The following is a 23,558-nucleotide window of genomic DNA, read 5'->3' as shown; positions in this document are numbered from 1 at the left end:
TATCGCACTAGGGAACCCGATCATATTGCCGGTATGACCGATCCTACTGCCGGTGTGACCGATCACTCCAATATGTGCGGTTACCCTATCGTACACAATCATTTTATAGTTTAGAGATAACAAATGTTCAATTTAGAAACAAAAATTATTGGAATTATCTTTAAGAATTATACAAGCATAGCATATATGATCTAACTCTTTCAATGTTAGGTAGGTTAATATACAAACTAACTACAATATAATTGACCATACAATATAATTTTGTGAGGGATTTAAAAAACTGAACTTTAAGTTTAATTTAATATCCAAAAATCGGTTTATAATGTGAAAATTTTCTTTTATTTACATTTTTTAATTTATCGTTATTTTTGATGATATGATATTTGCAACATTAGCATGTTAAAGATAATCAATTTAGCTTATACCAATTGATTCATTGTGAATTGAGTTAAAAATGAATTGACTTAACCAGTCTAAGCTTTTGGTGAATTGAAATTTTATAATTCAATTCAACTCATCATAGATAAGTAAGTTAGTATATTGATGTACTTAAAAATATTTATTTTATATATTTATATTTATTATAATACAATCAAAATCGATCGATTAACTCAACTGATTATTTTATAACAATACAATCAAAGTTTTAATCTATTTTATCAAATATTATTATAAAGATAAAAATTAAAAATTAAATTGTTAAACTAGATGATTTGACAAATAAATAAATCAAACATTTAAACTATTCAAAAATCAGTAAAATTCTAATATTTAAAATGAACAAACTTTCAAAATATATAATTAGAAGTAGTAAATAATTAAAAAAAAAAAAAAACTTCTGAAAAAAATTATAAAAAATTAATAAAGGGTTGATATTGGTGGATTTTAGATTAACCCACCTTCAACCCAACTTAATCTCTTTTAACTTTAGAAAAGTTGGATGCAATTTAATTCACACTCAAAAGAATTAAATTTAACCAATTCAATCCAACTTAAACTTGTGAACCAGATTAACTCATGCTAGAATCCATTTAACACATCTATGTAACTCTCTAATTTAGCAATATAATTCTAACTTGTAATTTACTGTATTTATGATTCAAATTATAATATTATTTTACACCCAGACATAATGTTTAATGAAGAGTCTCAAAAATATAAAAAGAGGAAAAGTCTCCGTAGTATAGAATATCATTTAGACCTAAGTTCATATATTAGTAATATGAAATTCATCTATGCATAGCATGGATTACCACAATGAACGTAAACTTGTAGTGTAAAAATGTGAGATTAAAAAATATGTTAAATAATAGTGTAAAAAAGAACCTTGATAAAAAAAATGAGGGTCGGTAGAGTCAATGAATGATTGTTGAATATGTATACGTGGTTTAGCTATAACCATGCATGGCCATCTATTTAAACTTTTATAGAGTTTGCAAGCAATGAATGAATCAAACAACACAAGTTTCACCTCAATTCTTTAAGTCGTAGTTTGAAAGAGAATCCAAATAATTATTTTCACCTACCAAAGTAATTCCTAACTTCTTCCACAAGATAATAATATAATAATATTTTAATAGATTCTCATCTTCTTCCATAAAAAAAGATATTGATAAAACTATATCATTACTTGAAAACATTACAAAAATGAGAAAAGTTTTAACTACTAAAAAACCTAAAAAGATAAAATTAGAAAATAAAAATTTATTTTCCTATTAGAGATTCCAAATAAAAATAAAATTAATTTATCGTATATAAACATATGCAAATATCATGTTTTTTAAAATTGAATTAAACTTAAAAGACTCATTTTTCAATATTAATATGTTTATAATTAGTATGTTTATAGAATATAAATAGATAAAAACATTGTCTAATAGGTTGTGTGAAATTAAATTAGACTTAAGTTAACTTTTTTAAATTTTCTACTGAATGTTTTATTATTTATTTGATCAAAAATATAAAAGTAAGAAAAAAAACATATGTCTACCTTTTTAAATAAATTGAATAGCCTTAAAGAAAAGGGTTTTGTCCCCTCCTCCACCACCACCACTTCTCCCTCCATCTCCCCTACCCTTTACAAAAGTTTTTTAATTACAAAAGTAGTCCTTTTTACTTTTAATCTTATTTATTTACTTTATTCTGAAATCCTTAATTCTTCCCTATTTTTATTTATTCATTTTCACTCGCACAACCTCTTACTCTCGCAAGTCTCGCTTTCTCTCTTTCCAGATTTCCACTCAACTCTTACTTTTCTTCCATATCCGTTTGGTTCTTCTCCATATTTCTGTCTTCATATTCGTTTAGTTTCGTGGTGCAGTGGTGTGATAATTTGATTAACATGGATAAAAAAATGAAAAATGTATACATAAATTAGTTAAAAAAATTTCAAAAGTTTAAAATTCTTACTATTTAATTATAATTTAAAATTTTCTAAATTTAAATGGTCAAATTCCTGTCTTAAAGTTTTAAAATTTCAATATTTTAATTTTTTTTATTTAAATGATTATATAAAATGTTTCAACCTTTTTATAAAATTAATTATCCTCCACGATATTTTTTCTAACACATTGTAACATATATTTCTTCCTCATGTATCGACATTTTTTTTATGTGAGATTGCTTAAATCTTCGGATGTTGGTGTGGTAAGGTAAACAATTAGAAAGTTCATAAGATACAACAATGGAAAGAAGCATAAAAAACAAGGAGAGACAAAAGAAAATGAAACATAGAAACATGAATCCACCATTAAAATGGTTGTATTGTTTGGGTGTTGAGATCGAAGAGAGAAATAAATAACATAGCTGTAAATAACAAATGCTTGTTGGTTAAAAATAAATCAGACCATCGGATTCATGTAGGAAATTGGAGTGGATAGAAGTTAAAAAATATTAATCCTAAATGTAAAATTGTACTTAAGAATAAAACAGAAATAAAAACGTGAAGGAATAGATAAAACAAAAATGAGGAGGTGGAAGGAGTAAGTGGTGGTGGTGAAGGGATCATCCCCCTAAAGAAAATGTATGTACACTACCCAAAAAAAAATATTTGTAATTGTAATTTTGAATTAACAAAAAAAATATATTGGTCCTTATATATTTACGTGACTCTACAGAAGATTGAAAGGGTCCAACCCATTGTAACGGGATTTGTAGCTTTAGTCTAGGTAGAGAAAAGAAAGAAAAGGAGAGCATTAACGTGGAGACATTCGTAATAAACAGAGGTTTGGTCATTTTTATATGGATTAACGTCCATGGCCATGCAAGTGTTTATTCTATTATTAATTTAGACTAACTTTTTGGCACTATTCAAAATCAAAAAACAAGTTTCCTAAACTACGGCAACAATGTTTCACGTGTTAGCATCCAAATAATATGCAACAAGCAGAGATATAACAAGGACAAATATATGTTCCAGATCAAATCAAACGTTATTTTAATCTCTGCTTGTCATTTTGATAACACAAGACAATATATAAATCATTGCTTGACCCTATATTTGGAAGCAAAAACATGTACCTGATCAAGATACCTCTATATATACAAAGTAAAATCTTCACATTCAAGCATCAAACACTCAAAAAAGAAGAAATAGTAGAAACAGAGAAGTTCATGGATAGAATGAAGAGGTTTTGCTCAAACGCATCCTTCATTTTATTAGCTACTCTCATCTTAACAAGTTGTATTGAGTCNGAGGCTCAAAAGTGTCGGCCAAGTGGGAGAATCAGAGGAAAGAAAGCACCTCCAGGACAATGCAACCAAGAGAATGATTCAGACTGCTGCATAGAAGGCAAACTTTACACCACATATGAATGTTCACCACCTATGTCCAGCCACACCAAGGCCTACCTCACTCTCAACAGTTTTCAGAAGGGTGGAGATGGTGGTGGCCCTTCAGAATGTGACAACCAATACCATTCTGATGACACACCTGTGGTCGCACTGTCTACAGGCTGGTTCAACCACAGAAGCAGGTGCCTCCACAACATCACCATCACTGCGAATGGAAGAAGTGTGGTGGCCATGGTGGTTGATGAGTGTGACTCGACTGAGGGATGTGATGCAGACCATGACTATCAACCTCCATGTCCCAACAACATTGTCGATGCTTCTAGGGCTGTCTGGAAAGCATTGGGAGTGCCCCCAAATGAATGGGGTGGCCTTGACATTACATGGTCTGATGCTTGATATTATAAGTTTAATGTTTAAGTGAATGTCTATGTTTCTATGTTGTAAGCTGTCTGGAAATACTGAATCTTTTGTTTTCTCATTCACAATCAATACAAATATAAAAATAATAGTTGGAGTTCAAGTGCTACAACCTAGTTTTAAGTTAAAAAATATTTTTAAGTTACATATATATGTATACATATGTGGAGAATTTTCGACCAACTTTTATCTATATTTCTCTGATTTTCCAAACACTTGACCAATTAACCAGTTTGGCCTGATTTTCCAAAAGGGGTATTCCCAATAACCAGAAAGGAAACCATGATCACAACATCCTTCTATTTTCCTTTCTTACCTTTCATCCTTTGATTTCCACTATATTTTACGTATGGTTGGACTAAGGATGCTGGTTGATCATGGAGTGTACAGTGCATGTGTTCAGCTACAAGATAATCTACGATCTCACTACCCCACAACATTACCAAACAAAACGCTTTCAGATCATGCATTCTCAGCACCAAATCTCCTTGTTCCCCTTGTCACTTCCTTCTAGAAGACGGTTCTACGACAAAAATCACATGATAGATATTGTGTCACAATCGATGCCCCTAAACAACATAAAACATCTACCCCAATGTCAATTATTTTTCCAAATAGGACATAAATTGTATCATTACCAATCAAGAACATACAATCTTCAAATTTAAATTCCTCACAGCTACAAAAATATGAGTACAACCCCAAGTCAATAATCATGGGTGTAGGGATAGGTGAGATTTATCAATTGCAAAAGTCAGCTGGCTCTACTCTGTTGTTGGTACTTCCCACTCTGTCATTACTACTACAACAAAATTAGATGAGTGAACATGAATCTGAAATATATATACACAGCACTAGTGTGTATTGAATGAAATGTCACCCACGCATCAAGTCAATGTCCACATGGGAATTACGCATATCCAACGGTCGTGATTGAGACCAAGGACTCAAAGATGAAGGGTTTGGAGAAAGATTTTGATTTGGTGAGATGCTGTTCAGTGCCACTGGATTATGAACTCCCTGATGATCTGATTCCACAGCAACTTCTGCAACTTCCGCGCTTTCCTTCTTCTTGTTCTTTGTCTTTGATCCACCCCATTGAAAACTCCCAACTACCACCTATAGCCATCACTAATTCAGTCTGATATGATCCTGATCTGAATAATCTAGCTTTTCATGTTTGTTTGCAATTATAAAAAAACACACTTGAAAGAAGCAGCTGATTTTACGAGAAGCTACTCAGAATAGCTTTTGATTAGTTTGAAAGCTTGAAACAAACACATGAAAAACTCTTGAAAGTGATTTCCTTTACAAAACAAATTTGTGACAAATGGGTCCATAACTTTCAACACCAGTAGCTGGAAAGTTTTCATTTTTAACATGTGGGAATCAGAGATGTTAATTCAAGATATCATCATTAATAAGATTTGATGGCAACACTAAAAATGGTGTTACCTGAACAGGACTTGATGCAATAAGAACTCCACCAACTCCTCCACCAATGACACGACCATCAGGACTAGCAAGGGACACACTCAGTCCACCAGTTCGATTGCGTGAGCCACCACTATCAGTGACCAAATAAGAGCCTGAAAGGCACACTATCTCGAAGCGCCCCTACCAAATCAAAAGTCCACCAGCAATCAAATATAAATACGGAGATAAACATTATCATATAGTGTTATGACTTGGTAAAGGATAAAAACATAAGCAAAATAAACATTATACTCATTGATACAAAGGTTTGAATCTATGATCTTCACTACAAATTCTGGATAAAAAGCATGCAGCTTCTGATTAAGATTAAAAACTAAAAGTTAAATGAAATTGATTGCCTTAATTGCATTTGGAAATGTTTGACAGATAAATGTTAAATAAAATTATATTAATTGTAATAGAATTTTTTAGGCTTAAAAAAGTTCTATCTTAAAGTTTGTTCAGGCATAAATAAATGTTAGGTCGGCCCTGTTTGAAGCCTGCATTTTCTCCCTTGGAATTAATTCCCACCAACCAAAAAAGTCATGGTGACTCAGAAGGTCAAAAAGATCCTTGGAATTAAGTTCCCACCAACCAAACAAGGCTTGGTAACTCAGAAGGTCAAAAAGATTCAATGCAAAAGATTCTTTTGTTTCAATAGTCCAAGCGATTGAAGTTTGTTGGTACCATTAAGCCATTTTGTATACATGCCTGAATGGAAATACATTCTAATGTATTTATTTATGAATTATTTGTCCAATAAACATCATGCTTCAAGTTTACAAATTCTGTTTCAATCAATTTTTTCTTTGCATGCACGAAAAATGTTCTAAGACTTTAGTCTAACATTATAAACGCAAATTTTTAATCAATCAATCATAGTATTTCATAAAGGATTGCCATTTAATTTCGTGCATTGTTATGCATGGCCGCATGCATAAATGTAGACACGTGTCTTTATGTGATCACAGTTCCATATGAACCTATAATATTGTAAAGAGGACAGTTGCAAAAGTAGATTATTTTAATAATCAATCATGTGTACAGTCGATTATAACAATAGTTTTAGTTGGTAGGTTTACTAAAAATTAGTTAACATAATTAATTTCCTTTGAATACATCTAAAAAACAGCTTTCTAGATAAGAAAAGAATATGTATGAAGCTTTATATTCTCAAGAAACATTTTATATATTCTTTATGAGACGAATTTTCAGATTTATAAAAATGGTTTGTTTTTCAAGAAGAAAAAAAAAAATCGTTTTACTAAATCTAGGTTGAGGTTCCAAACATGCACTATCTGCATCTTCTTCAACATATACATGACACAGAAAATGCCAAACCTCGTATGTGACAGTGCCGCCTGAAGTTGATGGCTGTCGAAGTGTGACAGTTGACACCGCGCCATTGGCTGACAAAATACAAACAGCTCGAGGTCCCTGCTGAGAAAATGCCATGATTTTTGTTGCAATGTCCTACACGAGAGACAATTTTGAAAGATTAATTTATTAATATTTACATAAATACAAGAAGATATGGCACAAAGTCAACCAACATGGTTTTGGCATTACTAACTCTACTTTTCCTTTTAAGAGAAAAACAGTACAAAAACATGAGTGGCTGTTTAGTATTTAACAGTGAAGTTATCATTATTTTGAGAGACAAATAGTACAAAGTGCCACCTTTCTTGGGCCAAAGATGCCAAACCTTGGTTGCATAAATAATTAAGCACATGCATAAATAGTTTAACCTAAATCAGAGAACAAAAATACCGACAAAAATCACAGATAAATTTTCGTCTAAATACAAAAAAAAAAAAAGAGATTTATCTTTTATTCAAATTTATAAAAAAAAAATATACACATACTTCTCCACTTGCAATGTTGATGATATGAGGAGTGAATCCCATCCCAGCTGAACCAGACATCAATTCACCTGGCAACAGTAACAGCTCGAAACATCAAAAACAAAGGTATATAAATGCATTAGACTCTCACAAGATTAAAGGATGCAACTGGAGAACAAAGCAAACTTATGAACACCATTATTCTAACTATATGAAAGTTCCACCAAATATTATTAAACTCTAACTCGCTTCTGGTTAGAATTAGATAAGCTTTAATTTCAGAATCCATTAGGGAGCCACCCAGTACCCCACAAGTGGGAACAAGGCCTTACAACAAAAGAAATACAATCTATATAAGGAATATGAACTATACATACTACTAAAGAATCCAACTTCCCATACTTAATCAAAACAGTAGAAGGAGATAGAAATCCAATGGCCTTTTTGTTTTGGGAAAATATTTTCTGTTTTAATTTTCTTGTTTTCACTTTTAATTACAAAATTGTCACATTGTTTTCATTTTATTTTCTGCTTTCAAAATTTGTACAAGAAATAGTAAAAACAACTTTTATTTTTTCACTGTTTTCTATGCAAAACCTTCGAAAATATAGAAAAATAGTCACATTGTCGTAAATAAAAGTAAAATTAAAAAATGGAAACATAAACATTTTTTTTTCAAACCAGACCGCTCCTCAAAATCTTATCTTTTATGTAAGGCGCATATTAGCCCTCTTAAAAATCTTATCAATACAAGCTACAGTTTTATGAGCTTGTATTGTATCCCATGCTCAACCTTTTATATACTGTAATTATTGTAACGTACAATTCAGATCATTTATCTCACATGCAACCAAACTTGTATGTGTACTTGGTTAGAAACTTTTAATTTGTGAATGTGGTGAATTTATTTTCAAATAGCTTAATTATAACAATCTGATGCGGTGATTACTGAATAAGGTTGCAGTGCATGATTTGGAAAGATTATTCATGTGGAAATGATAATTTTTTAACCGAAAACCAATTGGAACCTGGAAAAATAAGTAATTCTCTAGCATAAGCTAAACAAAACACATTTGTTTTCTGTAACAATTCTACAAAAATAGTGGAAAGAAATTAATAGAAGATGCATCTTTCTCTTGAGGATCAGAAAAAAAATATGGAAATTAATAATAGCATACTATGTTGGGATTTAAAGCCACTCTGCCATTGTTCGTCCAGGTAATCGGATGATAATATCATGTAAACATACCAAATGAATAAACAAATATTCAGATAAAAACGAATTTCAACCAAATAACACTTAGAGAAGGATTTGCAAAATTCGTAACTCATAAAACTTTCAGCTTCAAATAAGTATGATCAGTAAGAACAGGAAATTCTGAAAGAGTTGCATTGCAATAGAGATTTACCAAGAGAAGCCAACTGCTGTTTTTTCCCAGTACCAGGTGGTCGGCCTCTGCCACGTTTCTGGCTCTGTCCCAAGGCTCCAGGGTGACCAGATGATGTTGGAGTTGGAGTCAATGCCAATGACACAGTTCCATCAGTGCCATATTTCCTAGGCCTTCCTCTCTTCCTTTTAACAGGCTCCCCTGGAGGTGCCCCAGGAGGAGCTCCCATATTGACTCCGTGAGCTGAAATTGAAGAAGACTCTAATGGCAATGTGGATCCAATGGAACCACCACCAATGCTGGATTGAAATGGTAGATTTGGATTGGAGAGTGGTCGAATATTAGGTGACATATGCAACTCGGGTTGTGCTCCAGATCCAGGAATTCCCCTTTGCTGCATATAGTAAGACCCGGATAACGCCATTTGGTCCCCACGATCCATGCATTTACTTCAATTGCCTTCAGAATCTTTCACCAGAAACTTTCACACCAATATTCAATACACCGAAAATTATCACCTAGCTCTGTTCCCAAATGGAGTGTAGTGACAAATTTTGGAGGAAGAAAACACCATCACATCAGAATACCATAAAAAGTATGAAATCCAATTAGCAATGACCAACAAGAGAGTCAACAAAATTTCTTAAATTACATTAGCTGTAAGTAACTGTAGCTTGAGAAGAACAAAACTAACTCCTCAATATTAAAATAGTGAAGTTTCCAGCAGATAAAATTTATCATTGATGGCATCATTCTATAAAATACATAAATGCATCCATACATGTACAAGACAAAGCATAGAGTAGAAGATAGATCACGGGAAAAGATGGAAAGCCAAGAAGGCATAAACACAAACAAGAGAACTACTCTCTAACAGCAATATGAACATGTCCAAGAGAAGACAAAAAAAATAAAAGAAACTACTTACAGCTTACCAAACTATAAGAAACAACAAAAAAGGCTTCATGTTCAAGATACAGGAGCAGAAGAACATGAAAAAAGATCCACTCTAACCAACATCCATCATAAATCTTTAAAACCAAGCAACTAAAGTACCAACACCCAGAAAAAACAAGTGGAAAAAAATAACAAAATGAAAGAATTACTCTAAGGCCAATGCAATAAAAAAGCTTCCAAACACAGTTCGTAAACAGAGCAGAAAATGCAATATCACACCAAAGGGAGCCCAAAATCACAGAAAAAGGAGTAAATTATCAACCACAACGGTTTTGCTATGGGAAAAATTACAAACTTTGGAGAATTGGGTTTAAAACAAGGACAGAATCAACGCCCCAGATACACAAGAGAGAGAATGTAACATGGGTTTCAACGTGCAGATACAAAGAAAAGGGAAAAGGAATCATACTAACATTTTAACAACAGGATCAAAAAGCTGTGGTGCACATTCACAGTTCCACCTGTGAGGAAATGGAAGCTAGTAATTGAATCAAAAGAAAAAAGTTCTACAGTTTTTTTCTTACTCTTGGGAAATGAAGAGTGTGGTGGCAGAGTTGCACAGAGAAAAAAAGAGGTGAGAGAACCAGGGTGTCAGTGCAATGAAGCAAAATACTTATCAACAATGAAAAAAAAAAAAAAACTTAAAACAAATAAAAAATAAATCTTGAAAATTGAAAAGGAAAAGTAAACTATGTCTCTCTCTCTCTCTAACTCTTCTGCAGTGTCTCAGCTGCAAAAGTCCTTATCTGGTTGCATATTTTTCTAGGGCTACCCTCTCTTTCTCTCTCTAAAAAAAAGTTTCTTTTTTTCACTTTCTCTCTCCTGTTTGAGTTGTGATATGATGATGACGATGCTGTGTGTTTGTGTGAGTGATGGTTCTGAGATTTAAGAAAGGGGTTGAGAAGCAAACAAAGATGAGCAGAAAAAGCAGCTCTTGTTTTGGATAACAATGAAATATATTTTTTATTTATTTTGAAATAATAAAAGAGTTTATTTATTTATTTTGAAAATAAAAATAAAAATTAGTAAAGATTTGAGATTTAAATAGGGACAGTGGTGGGGAAGTTTGGGACCATAGGGATTGTAAGAGAAAAGAGTGTCTATCTCTATTCACGCGCCCAGCTTAAATGATCTGCTGCATCACTCCCCACTGAGATCCTCCCTGTTGCCTACTGCCTTCGCCTCAATATCATGGAAAATATCTATCAAACTTTCCAGAATCTATATTCTTTCTCTCTCTACATTATTGAACACTCATATCAATTCAGTTTTAAGTTTTTCTTTTATTTTTTAAATTCATCATAAAACTCCAAAAATAGTTTACCATTACTTAGGATAAAATAATCAAGTTTTCTCCACCTACTACTATTTTTTTCTTCATCATTCGAGTTCTTATACCATATATTAATTATTGGGAAAGATAATAGTTATAAAATATATACTATTATATATATGTCATAATTATATAAAGTTTAATCAATTCATAATTAGTTCTACGTATCTTCGTTCTTTGTTATTGACTATAAGTAACTTCATTATTTAGAATTCAGTAATAGGGTCAACTAACTCAAACAGTTTGCCTGGAGAATAACAGAAAAAATATTTGTAAATTTATTTCTATATAAATAGAAACAGTAAATTGAAATATATTTTTGATCATGAATTAAAATTAAATAAAAATGATAATAATTTATGCAAGAGTTAGAGCGCGTGAGAGATGTGGGACAGTGAGTGACAGAGAAAGGTGTGAGCTGACTGAAAACGGGTTTGGTCCACAAGCAGAAGGAAGGAACATGGCTGACTTTGTGTTCTTGCATTTCACACATACTCTCTCTCTCTTTTCTTTTCCATATTATGGCAATGGCCCATGCACCCTAAAATATCTCTCAAAAAGAACCATAACTCTTCACCCACCTCTTCCAAACCCTCCCTCCATCACACAAAATCTCTCCATATTCCATCACCAAAGGGCCATACACATCATCACATTATTTTATATCATCAACTTTTCTTTAAAAAAAAATATCCCACTTATCATTATTATTTAGAAATTAAATTTAAATCTAACTCAATCTTATAAAATTAATTTAAAAAATTTACATCATTTATATATTTTAATCGATATAAAACTTTTAATTATTATAAAGAAAAATAATAATTATACCATATACTACATTAGATTTGATAACAATCCGTAATTTGCCTAATCGATCTAAAATAATGATTCATATCAAAATATATATATATATATATATATATATATATATATATATATATATATATATATATATATAAAAGATTAGATTACAAATTAATAAAATTATCCTTTTCATTCAATATAAATTGTTGCATTAGTCTTGTAATTCCATCATGTTTAATCATAAAATTTTATCTAAGATAATTAAGTTTATTTAGGGTTTTCTTTAATTAAACATTTTGTACAGGCTGAATGGATCTTATTTCATAAAACATTATATATTGTCGTATCACTATAGTATTTTTTGTATCTATTATCAACTTTGCTTAGTATGTCAAATAAGAAACTAATCATTTTCATTATACTATTAATGTCCATCGAACAGTTTTTCATACAAAATTCTTCGTTAAATAAATAGATGAGTTTGTATTAAAGATAAGTTCAATTTATAATATATAAGTGAAAGTGAAGTGTAAATCTTACTTTACAAGACAGTTTTATGAAATTGAGTTAAACTTTAACTTCACTTTTTAATATAGTATTAGAGTTATGATTAAAATATATTCTAACAATATTTATACTTTCTTGAATATTACAGACCGATTTTGAATGCAAATGTAGTCACTCGATTAAATAGAAATTGATATTATATATATATATATATATATATATATATATATATATATATATATATATAAAAAAAAGTTAAATATATGAAATTGAAATTTGTTTGTGATATGTTCGAATAGGACTATGATGTTACTATCTTTCAAGAACTCAAAAAGTAAAATTATATAAAAGATATTGTGTATTATAAGATTGGACCATAATTTGGCCTCACTGTATATACCCTTTTCCTGGGTTCAATTAAAAGAAAATATAAATAATAATAATAATAATAATAATAAGATCTCAATCACCACTAAAAAGTGAAGATATAATTAAAAAAAATTATTGATTTGACCCAGGTGGATGATTATACACACTAGATTCCTGGGTCGTCCAAATATGGAATTACTTGAATTCTCAATTATATAATATAATATTTCTCAAACTTCCAAAGACATCTTTAATGTTTTTATATTGCATTGGATCCACGAACAAATCTAAAGTTGTCTTTATTAGTACTTCTTAACTTCTTTTTCTTTTCTTTTTACTACTATGGCAAGTATATGAAGTCATTGTCCATATTCATAGAAGTTGCGACATATATAATATATTTTAGGGATATAGTTATACTTATTGATTTCTAATATAATAACATTACAACTTAGAAACACATCTTTAAATGTGTTTACATTGCATTGGATGAACTTGTCTCTTAGCATAATCTAATGTTGTCCTTATTAGTAGTACTTAAGGATCTTATTTTATCACTCTTGGCCATGACAAGGTTTTCATTTTATAATTTTATATTTCTCTAACTATGCTATCCAAATCCTCAAAAATGTAATTATTTTCTTAATGTGACAACCAACAAAGAATCAATTTTGTTAAAAAACTTTTCAAATTTTAGTGAGTGTTTGTGGGTGAGTGAACTCTTTTAGTAAAAGTTTTTATAATTAGAAAGGTAAAATGCTGGAGTCCTAATGATTGTAAGATTTCGATTAGTTTTATTCGTTAATAATGTGCACTCTTAATTAACTTTAGTATATTGAATATTTCTATCAAGTAATTTGTGTTATATATTTGAATTTTTAAATAATTTTTATAATTTTATAGGAAGTTACAAACCTCTTATGAACTTAGAGGTGATCCATTTAAAAAAAAAAAAAAAAAAAAAAACAGAATTATTGGAAGCTCTCACACACCAACTTTTTATTTAATTTTTTTCATACCTACCAAATTACTGGTAAATAAGTGATGAGGAAAAAGTCTTAATTAGTCGGTGGAGTTAGAAACTTTTTGGTAAAAGTCAAAGAAGAGAAATAGTGACATAAATGTGATTTCCGTAAATGGTGCATAATAAATGTGAAGACATTATGTTTATGGTTGAATGGAGAATGATTCCTTTTACTTCAATTTTTTATGAGAAAGGAATTAGGATTATGTAAAAGAATTGTATTTGTTTTTCAAATTCAAAAATGACTAATAAATGGATATGATTCTACCTTGTATATGTTTATAAAGAGAAAGAATTAAAATAAAAAAAAAAAAAGCACACATTCTTTACATAAATAAATAATAATGTTTAGATTTTAATGTGAGACAAGCAATAATAAGAGTTATTCTCCGACCCAATATAAGAAAATATGGAGTGCGTTAGATATTTGAGTTTGTATATAATTAAATATTTTTATTTAGTATTTTATTAATATTGTATATTTATAAGTATAAATTTATTCAATTTAATATTTCTTTTTGTTATGGTATATTTTGTTATTTATTTATGATAAATAGTAAATTATTGGTTTTTTCTTTATTTTTGTAATTGTTATACTTCATGTAAATGGTCGTATTTATAAGATATTTAAATTTAATTTTAAAAAATTATATAGGACTTTTTATATTATTTTCTTTATTTTCTTTTTTTTTTAAATATGGAATATTTGCAAATCTGTAATTCTATAAAACAGAATAAAAAATCTTATATATTTTAGGAAAACAATTCATTTCAACTCTTTATTGATAAGTGGGAATGATCATGTTACAAAAAGCTCCACAACTTTATTAAGGTTTGTTCTAGGTTTAGTTTTTTGTTTGATTCAATCTCTCTATACCATGGAACTACATGGTGTTTTATGTTTGTAGTAGATAGGTCGCTTTCTTATTTTTTCTTTTATACATGTTTTTGTTTTGTTTATGTGTTAACACCTAATTGTTTTGGATAAAATAATTTTATTTCAAAAAAATTAAAATAGGTAAATAAAAACGATAGTAAAATTTAAATTTTAGAAAAAAAAAACATAAATTAGAATTTTTCTGAGAAAATTTCAACAATAAAAATAATAAATAAAAAAACAAAATAAAAAGATTGATTAATCAATTAAAAATTTAAAAATATAGTTTCATATTACTATTTACCACCTATATTTATCTATTTTAAAATCATATCCTTCAATTTTTCACTTTTACCCTTGCTTCTAAAGAGTTTACTAACCTAAGACACTTTTACTTCCTTACCATCCTATTTCTTTTTTTCTAACACCTCATATCCCAATCACATTCCACGTCATCGTCTAAATCACCTACATTTTCATCTAGCGTTAAATATGTCTTTAGTTCCTATATTCTGAGGCGATTTTGGTTTTAGTCCCTTTTTTAAACTAAGATACAATTTAGTCTCTCAACTTTAGAAAACTCTGGTTTTAGTCATTTTTACCAAAATGTTTTAACTTTATTTGTTGTTTTAAACACGTTTCATTATAGCATTTGAATTGTTTACACTGTTTGACACATTTTTGTTTCAATGTTAACTGAGAAACACGTTTGAAACAGCAAATAAAGTTAAAAAAATTTGGTAAAAAGGACTAAAACCAAAGTTTTCTAAAGTTGAAGGACTAAATTGTACCTTAGTTTGAAAGAGGGACTAAAACCAAAATCGCCCCAAAGTATAGGGACTAAAAACATATTTAACCCTTTCATCTAATTTCTCCACTGCCTCTTTTTTTTTTTCACTTATTTTTTAAATTATATTTTTTCCATCTAATTCTCTACCCTTTTTTATATTATCTTTTATGAACCCATTTTCTCCAATAACTTTTTTTATTTCTTCTACTCACTTTCTTTTTAAATTATACTTTCTCCACCAATTTTTTTTAATCTACTTTCTTCGTCTAATTTCTCCACCACTTTTTATATTAACTTTTCACCACATATTTTCTAGATTATTTTTTTTATTTCTTTCATTTACTCTTTCAAATTATATTTTATTTATCCACCAATTTTTTATATTATTTTTCTCCACCTAATTTCTCCATTAAATTTTTTATTTTTGCACTCACTTTTAAAATTAATTTTTCAACCTACTTTCTCCACTTATTTTTTTAATTTTCTTTTTGCACTCACTTTCTCTATCCATCATTTAATAAATACTCACATATTTTTTTTTGTTACAAAATACTTTTCACTTCATTCTTAGACATACATATCTTCTAACACCATCAATCTTTTTAAGACATTCATCTTCTCTTACACACCATAATTTCATTCTAACACACATCCTTGTCTCTATGCATGCAATCTCATACCTCATTTCTTCTTTTAAACTCAAGACTAATCTTCAGTCATCCTTCATCACTATCCCAACCTTATCATTTTCATCTTCTACACATCCCCATAAACAATTGTTCTGAGCAAGGTCTTCCTCCATCTCCATTCTCTTCACATTTTTCAATAATGTACACACATTTTTCTCCTTATTTCATTTTTTCCACACATTATACTTACTTTTTAAGGTTTTAGGTTTCTCTTTTACTTTTTTTTACAATGCTTATTTCATTCTTCATGTTCCACTATACTCTTTTATATTTGTGTATCTCACATTTTGAAACTCATTTTTTTCTTCTAAAAAAATAATAGAAATATTTGAAAATGTAAATTAAGAAATAATTTTGGTATTTCTCAAGTCCCTTGTGTATTTTTCAAATAATTCAAAAATACAAAAAAAAATATATTAAAAAATAAAAATAATAAAAATAAATAGTTTCTCTCTTTCACTCTTTTGGTTTTGTGTAGTCTATCAAGTCGTGTGACACCCTTTTCAAATAATTCAAAAATACAAAAAACAAATCTTAAAAAATAAAAGTAATAAATAAATAGTTTCTTTTTTTTTACTATTTTGGCATCTAGCTTCGTGTAACACTCATTTTCGAATAAATAAAAAATACCAAAAAAGTTAAATACTTTCAAAATAAATAAAAAATATCTTTCACTTGTTTTTCTTCTGTCCTGCCCAACATTTTTCAAATAATTCTAAAATATAAATAAAATAAAATAAAATCTTTAAAATTAACAAAAAATATTAATCAACATTTTCACACATATTTTTTTAAGCAGTTTTTCAAATAGTCTTCTCAAAGAACTATGTGATCTTTGATTCTCCACTATAAATGATGATATCTAGGACCAAGTTAAATCCTTGTCAAGTTTACACACTTGATTCTTATAAATGTATACACACACTTGATTGAAAATGAGAAAGACATTTGTTGTTTTTTGTAAAATGTAGTTACTTGGCCAAATGACCACCCCTGATACACAAGATTAATCCTTTATGAATCTTTTAGGCTTTGTAATTTTTCTTGTGACCCCTAAGACTTTAAAAGAAAAATACACCTTGTCATAATACCGTAGAAGAAAAGAACAAATAGTATGTTGATGAAGGTTTGAGATGGGATTAAGTTTTGGGGAAAACACAAATGATTGAGAGAGATAGGAGTGCATTAATTAGGAATCTTTATTGGTAATGATTAAGTATCTCTCAAAAAAATCTCAAAATAAGAAAAAACAATGAAAAAAGGTCTCATGAATTGAAAAAGGGTTGAGTTATAAAAGGAATACGGGGGGTCAATTTTTTGTATATGGGGTAGAGGATGTTGATGAATGACTTATACATATATTTATTCTCCTTTTCCCAAGTGGTGTATTTGAATTCATGCATACATACATACATACATACATACATACATACATACATACATACATACATACATACATACATACATATATATATATATATATATGCTAAATCCATTTCATTGGGATTATATGTAATGTACCTAAACTCTTTATAGGTTCTTCTATGCAATAAAATATCTTTCATTACTCTTGTGTTTTACTTCATTATTCATGTGCACGTTAGGATATTTATGCCTTTTGGGTGGTATTTATTCATTGGAAAATGTTTTGGAACCTAGGCATTGATAGAACAACCAAGAGTTTTGGTTCTAGACATAAACCAAAGCTATTAGCCATTATAAACATCTTTTTATTAATACAAATATTGTGTTTGGATATAGAAGTGATTAGTATTTTCACATAATAGGCTGATAGGTTGAGGTTAACTAACCAAGTCAACTAGTAGTGTTGAGCTCTCAAGATTGAAAAGTTGACAGAGAAATCGAGGTGGAAAGGTTGAGGATGATTAGTTGAGGTCGAGTGGCCAAGCCAAGTGGTTGAATAGGCCAACATGATGAGGCTGAATAGTTGAGGCCAGGTGGTAGAGGTCAACTGGTTGAACAAGTTAACTGGTGGAGGTCAATTTGTTGAGCCAAGCTGTCATGACTAGAGAGTCAATAGAAAAATAGAGGTCGAGAGGTTGAGGCCAACTAATCGAGCCAACTAATTGAGGCTGATTGGAGGCCGAGTGGCTAAACAGGCTGACTGGTTAATGTCGACTGACCGAGCAGACTAGCCGAACAAGTTGACTAGTTAAGGTCAACTAGCCAAGCCAAAAGAATAAGGTCAACCGATCGAGTCGAGTAGCCAACACTAAAGGTTGGAGTTGATTACATCTTCTACCATAATGTGTAAAAAACCATATTTTAGACCTTTATTTATAATAATTTTATGAGTTTTGACCTTTTTATTGGCCTAATCAGAATCTCATCATACCTTAACATTAATTATTGATTCATAGTTACATTAGTTAAGTGTTAATTTGACCTTTTATTTTGTTATCAATCGATTAAAATATATGATCAATTTAGATTATCAACCTATTTCATCCATCAACAAAACTTATTAACTAAAAAAATATGTACAATAAATAAATAAATATAAAATAAGCATTATAATAAGATAAAATTTTAGTTTTTTCAAATAATTACATACTTGTTACCTTAAAAACACCAACTCAAACCAGCTAGAGTGTTGGAATGATTTTACATTTATCCTCTCTGCAGAACCGCATCAATTTGAAAACCAAAGACAAAAAAATTTACAATCAAAATAATATAGACCTCAATATCTAAAGACTGAAAAATATATATTGATAATTTATAAAATTACTTCAACCTTATAATAACCATTCATATATTATAAAAATTATAATCACATAATTTCGATACAGAGAAACTTTAACAAAAATCAATAAAAACACTTTTTAAAATAAGCATATAACTTATGACTTCCATTCTACTTATTCCTTACTAAATTATTTTCGAAAATAATATAATTCCAAAGTTTATTGATTTGACCTACCATCCCAACCCTCCAACCAACCATCTCTTCATAATTGAATCTCCAAGATCCCATCCTCATGTCTATATTTAGGTCAAACCAATCTTCTTCTTTGTTTTCTTTAATGGAAGTACAATACAACTTTATAACACATTGAACTTTTGGTTTAACTATAACTCAAACATCAAAATTACTCATTAAGATCAATGAAGGGAACTACAGTGAACCAAAATTACTCATTAAAATTAAAAGATAATTACTTTAATTTAACTGTGTTAATTTTTTTATATGTTAAACAACATTCTAAATTAGTATTTGAGTTTTGAATCATAACAAATTCTAAACAATTTAAATATTAATATGAAACGTTATTTAATATGTAAAAAAGCGTAAAGCAATTAAGTTAATCCAAATATATCTATTTATTTAGAAAAATAAAAATATATCTTTCATTATTCATCCATTATAATAGTAAAAAATGTTGAAGATAGACAAAAAGTGGGAATTGAAATGAGTAGCATAATAAAGAGGAAAAGGTTTCTCTACAAGTATGAGTAATTGGTTGACTCTAATAATAACTAAACAAAGGAAATTCAGTACTACTAGTGATTAAATAATCACTAAATCTTGAAAATGCAATGACAACAGAACTAGCTAAAAATTATTAGAACTATAATTAAAGTAAAATCAAGGATAAACCAAAGGAAAAAACTGATTGACTTTCTTAAAGTGGTAGTTTGTCTGATGAATATGCCTACATGTACTGCTCTAAGAAATCATGATATGGTTATAGCTGCACTTTAATAATTGAACCAGATAAAACATTCCTCGAAAAAAAAAAAAAAACATTCCCAAAACAAATGTCTGTTTAGTGTAGCCTTAAAATTGTTAGATATTCATGTTTTATATGTAAAAATTGAAAGTTATTTTAAATAATTTTCATTCAAATGAAACTATGGTTTTATATGTTTGACATGACTTAAGGTAAATATGTTTTTTTAAAGTAATTGAGTGAAACCAATTTATTTTTATTATTATAAAATTATATATATTTAAACTGATCTGCTTGGATGAACTATCATGGTAATTTTAGAATCTTTATGATAGAAACGCTTTCACAACAAATTATTACAGAAATTCTTTAGCTTTTTCATATAGTTGTTCCTATCTCTTGGTTTCATCCCACGCTACTCTAGAAACTTTTGCTTCGTTCACCCTTTTGGTAATGCTTATGGATCATTTTTCTTGTGATAGGTCCATTTCATTTAATGTCTTCTTTTAATTAAAAAATAATTTCTTATGCTAATTTATTTAAAAATTAAAATCTAGTATAATAATTTTTGAAATATTTTATTTTCAATATAATAAAAAATTATAATTTTTTAGTAAAAATGTCTAATCCTGATAATTATTTTAATTTTATTACCAATTATGGTAATTGAATACATATTTCGTCTTTAATAATGGTCAATTATATATACTTATATATAAAAACATAACTCTTTTTGACATAATTTTACTTTTATTTTGTCCTTTATAATATAATTATTAGCTAATTTTGTAAAGGTACATGTTATTTTGAAATATTTACACCTATATATAAAGAAAATATATATTTTTGGGTAACAATTTTATTTTTATTTTGTTCAATTATTAATTAACTTTTTAGGAGATATAATTATTAATTAATTTTTGAAAAGCAACCACTATTTTAAAATATTTATAATTGATATTTAGAATAACTAAAAACACAAAATCTCCATGTATGATCCAAAACAAAGATAATACATGATTAAATCATTCGATTAATGTAATTATGTATACAAATGACCTAAACTAAATATGAACACAATTACATTTTATTCACACATCAAAATACTCCAAGCTTTAGACGTTTTCTCAAGCAAAGAGAATTCAACTAACACAGAATGATGAATAAATTTAAATGGAAATATACTCTTTGATCTGAAGTTCAGTTCAAACAATAATATTCTTCAAGCACACACTTTTCAATGTTTTTAGAATGATGATTGTACTTATTGGGTCCCTAAGTACAATTACTTAGTTGAAGTATGACAATAGACATCAATGTTTTTAGAATTTTTTCTTTTTTGTTTTGTTTTTTATTATATTTGTAATTTGTACCAATTAGTATTTAAGTGTTTCTTATTATTCACATATTAACTTATTAGTTCCCTTATATTTATAATAAAAATATTTAAAAAATGTGACAGCTAAGTATTAATGCTAATATTTATAAAATAACTAATATTAATATGAAGTTAATATTAAAAAATTATTTTTGTTTTTGTAAATTTTAAATTTTTAATAAATTTTAAGAGTTAAAAGATTTTTATATCGATTAAAAATGATTTTTATATTGGTTTTAAAACTAATATAGAAATAGAGACATAGAAAGTTTTCATTTTCTATATCAATTTCAGAACTAATGTAAAAATTGTTATCTTTTATATAGGTTGAACGCACAATCGTATAAAAAAAATTTCAAACAACAAAACCCTTCTTCTCCACTCAAAATATCAACGCAAATCAAATATTCCAATGCACATAGCAACAAAATCCAAATCACCATTAAAACATAAGCTTCCAAATAGTTGAAGAACAAAAACAAAATTTGTTCTGGCAAATTCACTAAAAGTCCAACAGGAATGAAATATGAAACAGAAAATGGGAGGGAGTAGATGAACTTGTTTCCTATCGAAGGGCGAGCATGCTAATGCACGATCAAAAAAGACCTAGAACATTCACTTTTTATATAAGATATAATTAGAATTAATATAACAAAATTTATTTTTTATTATAAAATATTACCACACCTACTTTTTATATATATAATAACTATCATAGACATAAAAAAATGTTATTATATTTACAATTGGGTTAATGTGTGATTGATTTTTTTTTTTTTATTATCATCAATAAAAAGAAGTTAACTTCTACTTTAAAATAATCATTGTAAGGCGTGACAACTTACAAGGACTGTTGACTGCTTTCACACATCAATACGAGGTTTTTCTGACACACTTTTCGAGAAAATTTCTGAAAGGTCACCCATCCCATAATTACTCTGGACTAAGCACGCTTAACCATGAAGTTCCTATAAGTTAGGCTACCGAAAAGCAAATGCTTTGTTGATATGAGTAGCCAAATCAATTCCTTTAAGCTATCCTTTAACTGTATAGTCTCATACCTATACAGTCTCCAGATCTCTGTTATTCCGGTGTATGTTCAATTCGTCCATGTGCCCCTTCCACTCGAAGTCTGTCAGGAGCCGCTCCTTGTCTGTACCCCTGCACCATGCCTCTTGTACCGGCGATCACTCCTCGGTGTCGTCAGTGTCCGAGTGTCACAATCATCAATTTATTTTGTAACAGTGTTTTTTAAAAATTTTGAATGTACTAACGATGATTAATTTGTATTAATTAATTCTCTTGATTGATCCTGTTGATCTAAAGAAGGAAAAAAGTCAGAAATTAAAATTATTTTCATTTCTTGGGTTGTGATCCTTACAACTACTATATTTGTTGGATGAGTAGTAATTATGAAAGATGAGTAACTGTAATAGACTTAAGTAAAAAAGAAAGAGATAGTAAAGTAGTTGAAGGTGAAAAGAGCTTTGCGCGTCTATTTAGTAGTCTGCAAAGTGAAGCTAGGTTAGCAGGTGGCTACAGTATTTGTTGTACTATATTGTCGTCATTCTTTATGACCATAACAATGACAACCACTTATTGTAAATGCATATTGTACCACAAAAAACATTCATGTCATCTTTACATTCCAACAAATCGTCTTAGATTCTTCATTAAGATCTTCACTATACAACTTTCTTCTAATTTATTACTTATGTATGTCACATTCATTTTCTCTTTAATGGGAGTTTAAATTTCTACATCCTGTAAAGTTTAACTCTCAATATGTGATTTAGTTATTACATTCAAATAAATCACTTTTATGTTCAGTTGGATAAAGAAGACAAAAAAAAAAGGAAAAATTGGAGTGTATTTATATTTGGTTAAAAATAAAGATAAGAACAATATATTTCAGGAAAATCGTTTTCTCTTTAATAAATACTGTCACGATGTAAAGAATAGCAATAATTTATTTCATTATGTGGAAGGAAATATTTTTATAAATATATTATTATAATATATACTTATAATTTATTATAAATAAAAAATATATAAAATCACATATTATATCTTATATAACCGGACTTAATATATCAAATATAAAATTCATAAAAATATATATTTGTAGAGTGGTGTACTCATATATATATATATATATATATAAACTGATTTCCAATTAATTTTGATGGTGTGTTAACTTAAGGGAATGGATTTG

General features: G+C 28.7%; 2 protein-coding genes across 4 annotated transcripts; one reads left to right on the top strand and one right to left on the bottom strand.

Annotated features, from left to right (window-relative positions):
* The first annotated feature begins 3,360 nt into the window (after window positions 1-3,360).
* Window positions 3,361-4,652, top strand: LOC106758388 (putative ripening-related protein 1). The gene has a single exon (XM_014641317.2). The coding sequence runs from the start codon at window positions 3,514-3,516 to the stop codon at window positions 4,186-4,188; it is 675 nt and encodes a 224-aa protein (XP_014496803.2). The 5' UTR covers window positions 3,361-3,513; the 3' UTR covers window positions 4,189-4,652.
* Window positions 4,653-4,826: 174 nt separating this feature from the next.
* On the bottom strand, window positions 4,827-10,769 carry LOC106759243 (AT-hook motif nuclear-localized protein 9). 3 transcript variants are annotated; one of them, XM_014642319.2, is made up of 6 exons: window positions 10,288-10,769; window positions 8,939-9,441; window positions 7,551-7,618; window positions 7,027-7,158; window positions 5,665-5,826; window positions 4,827-5,328 (listed from the first exon to the last, which is right to left on the bottom strand). In XM_014642319.2, the coding sequence occupies exons 2-6, from the start codon at window positions 9,357-9,359 to the stop codon at window positions 5,086-5,088; spliced, it is 1,026 nt and encodes a 341-aa protein (XP_014497805.1). In that variant the 5' UTR covers window positions 9,360-9,441; window positions 10,288-10,769; the 3' UTR covers window positions 4,827-5,085. The 3 variants fall into 3 exon arrangements, with proteins under 3 accessions (XP_014497805.1, XP_014497806.1, XP_014497807.1); XM_014642320.2 differs by having other exon boundaries at window positions 10,399-10,769; XM_014642321.2 differs by lacking the exon at window positions 10,288-10,769 and adding an exon at window positions 10,170-10,264.
* Between the last annotated feature and the right edge of the window lie 12,789 nt (window positions 10,770-23,558).

This window comes from Vigna radiata, chromosome 4 (genome assembly GCF_000741045.1).
Source record: "Vigna radiata var. radiata cultivar VC1973A chromosome 4, Vradiata_ver6, whole genome shotgun sequence".
In the NCBI taxonomy this organism is placed as follows: Eukaryota; Viridiplantae; Streptophyta; class Magnoliopsida; order Fabales; family Fabaceae; genus Vigna; species Vigna radiata.
This window is presented reverse-complemented; position numbering and strand designations above follow the sequence as displayed.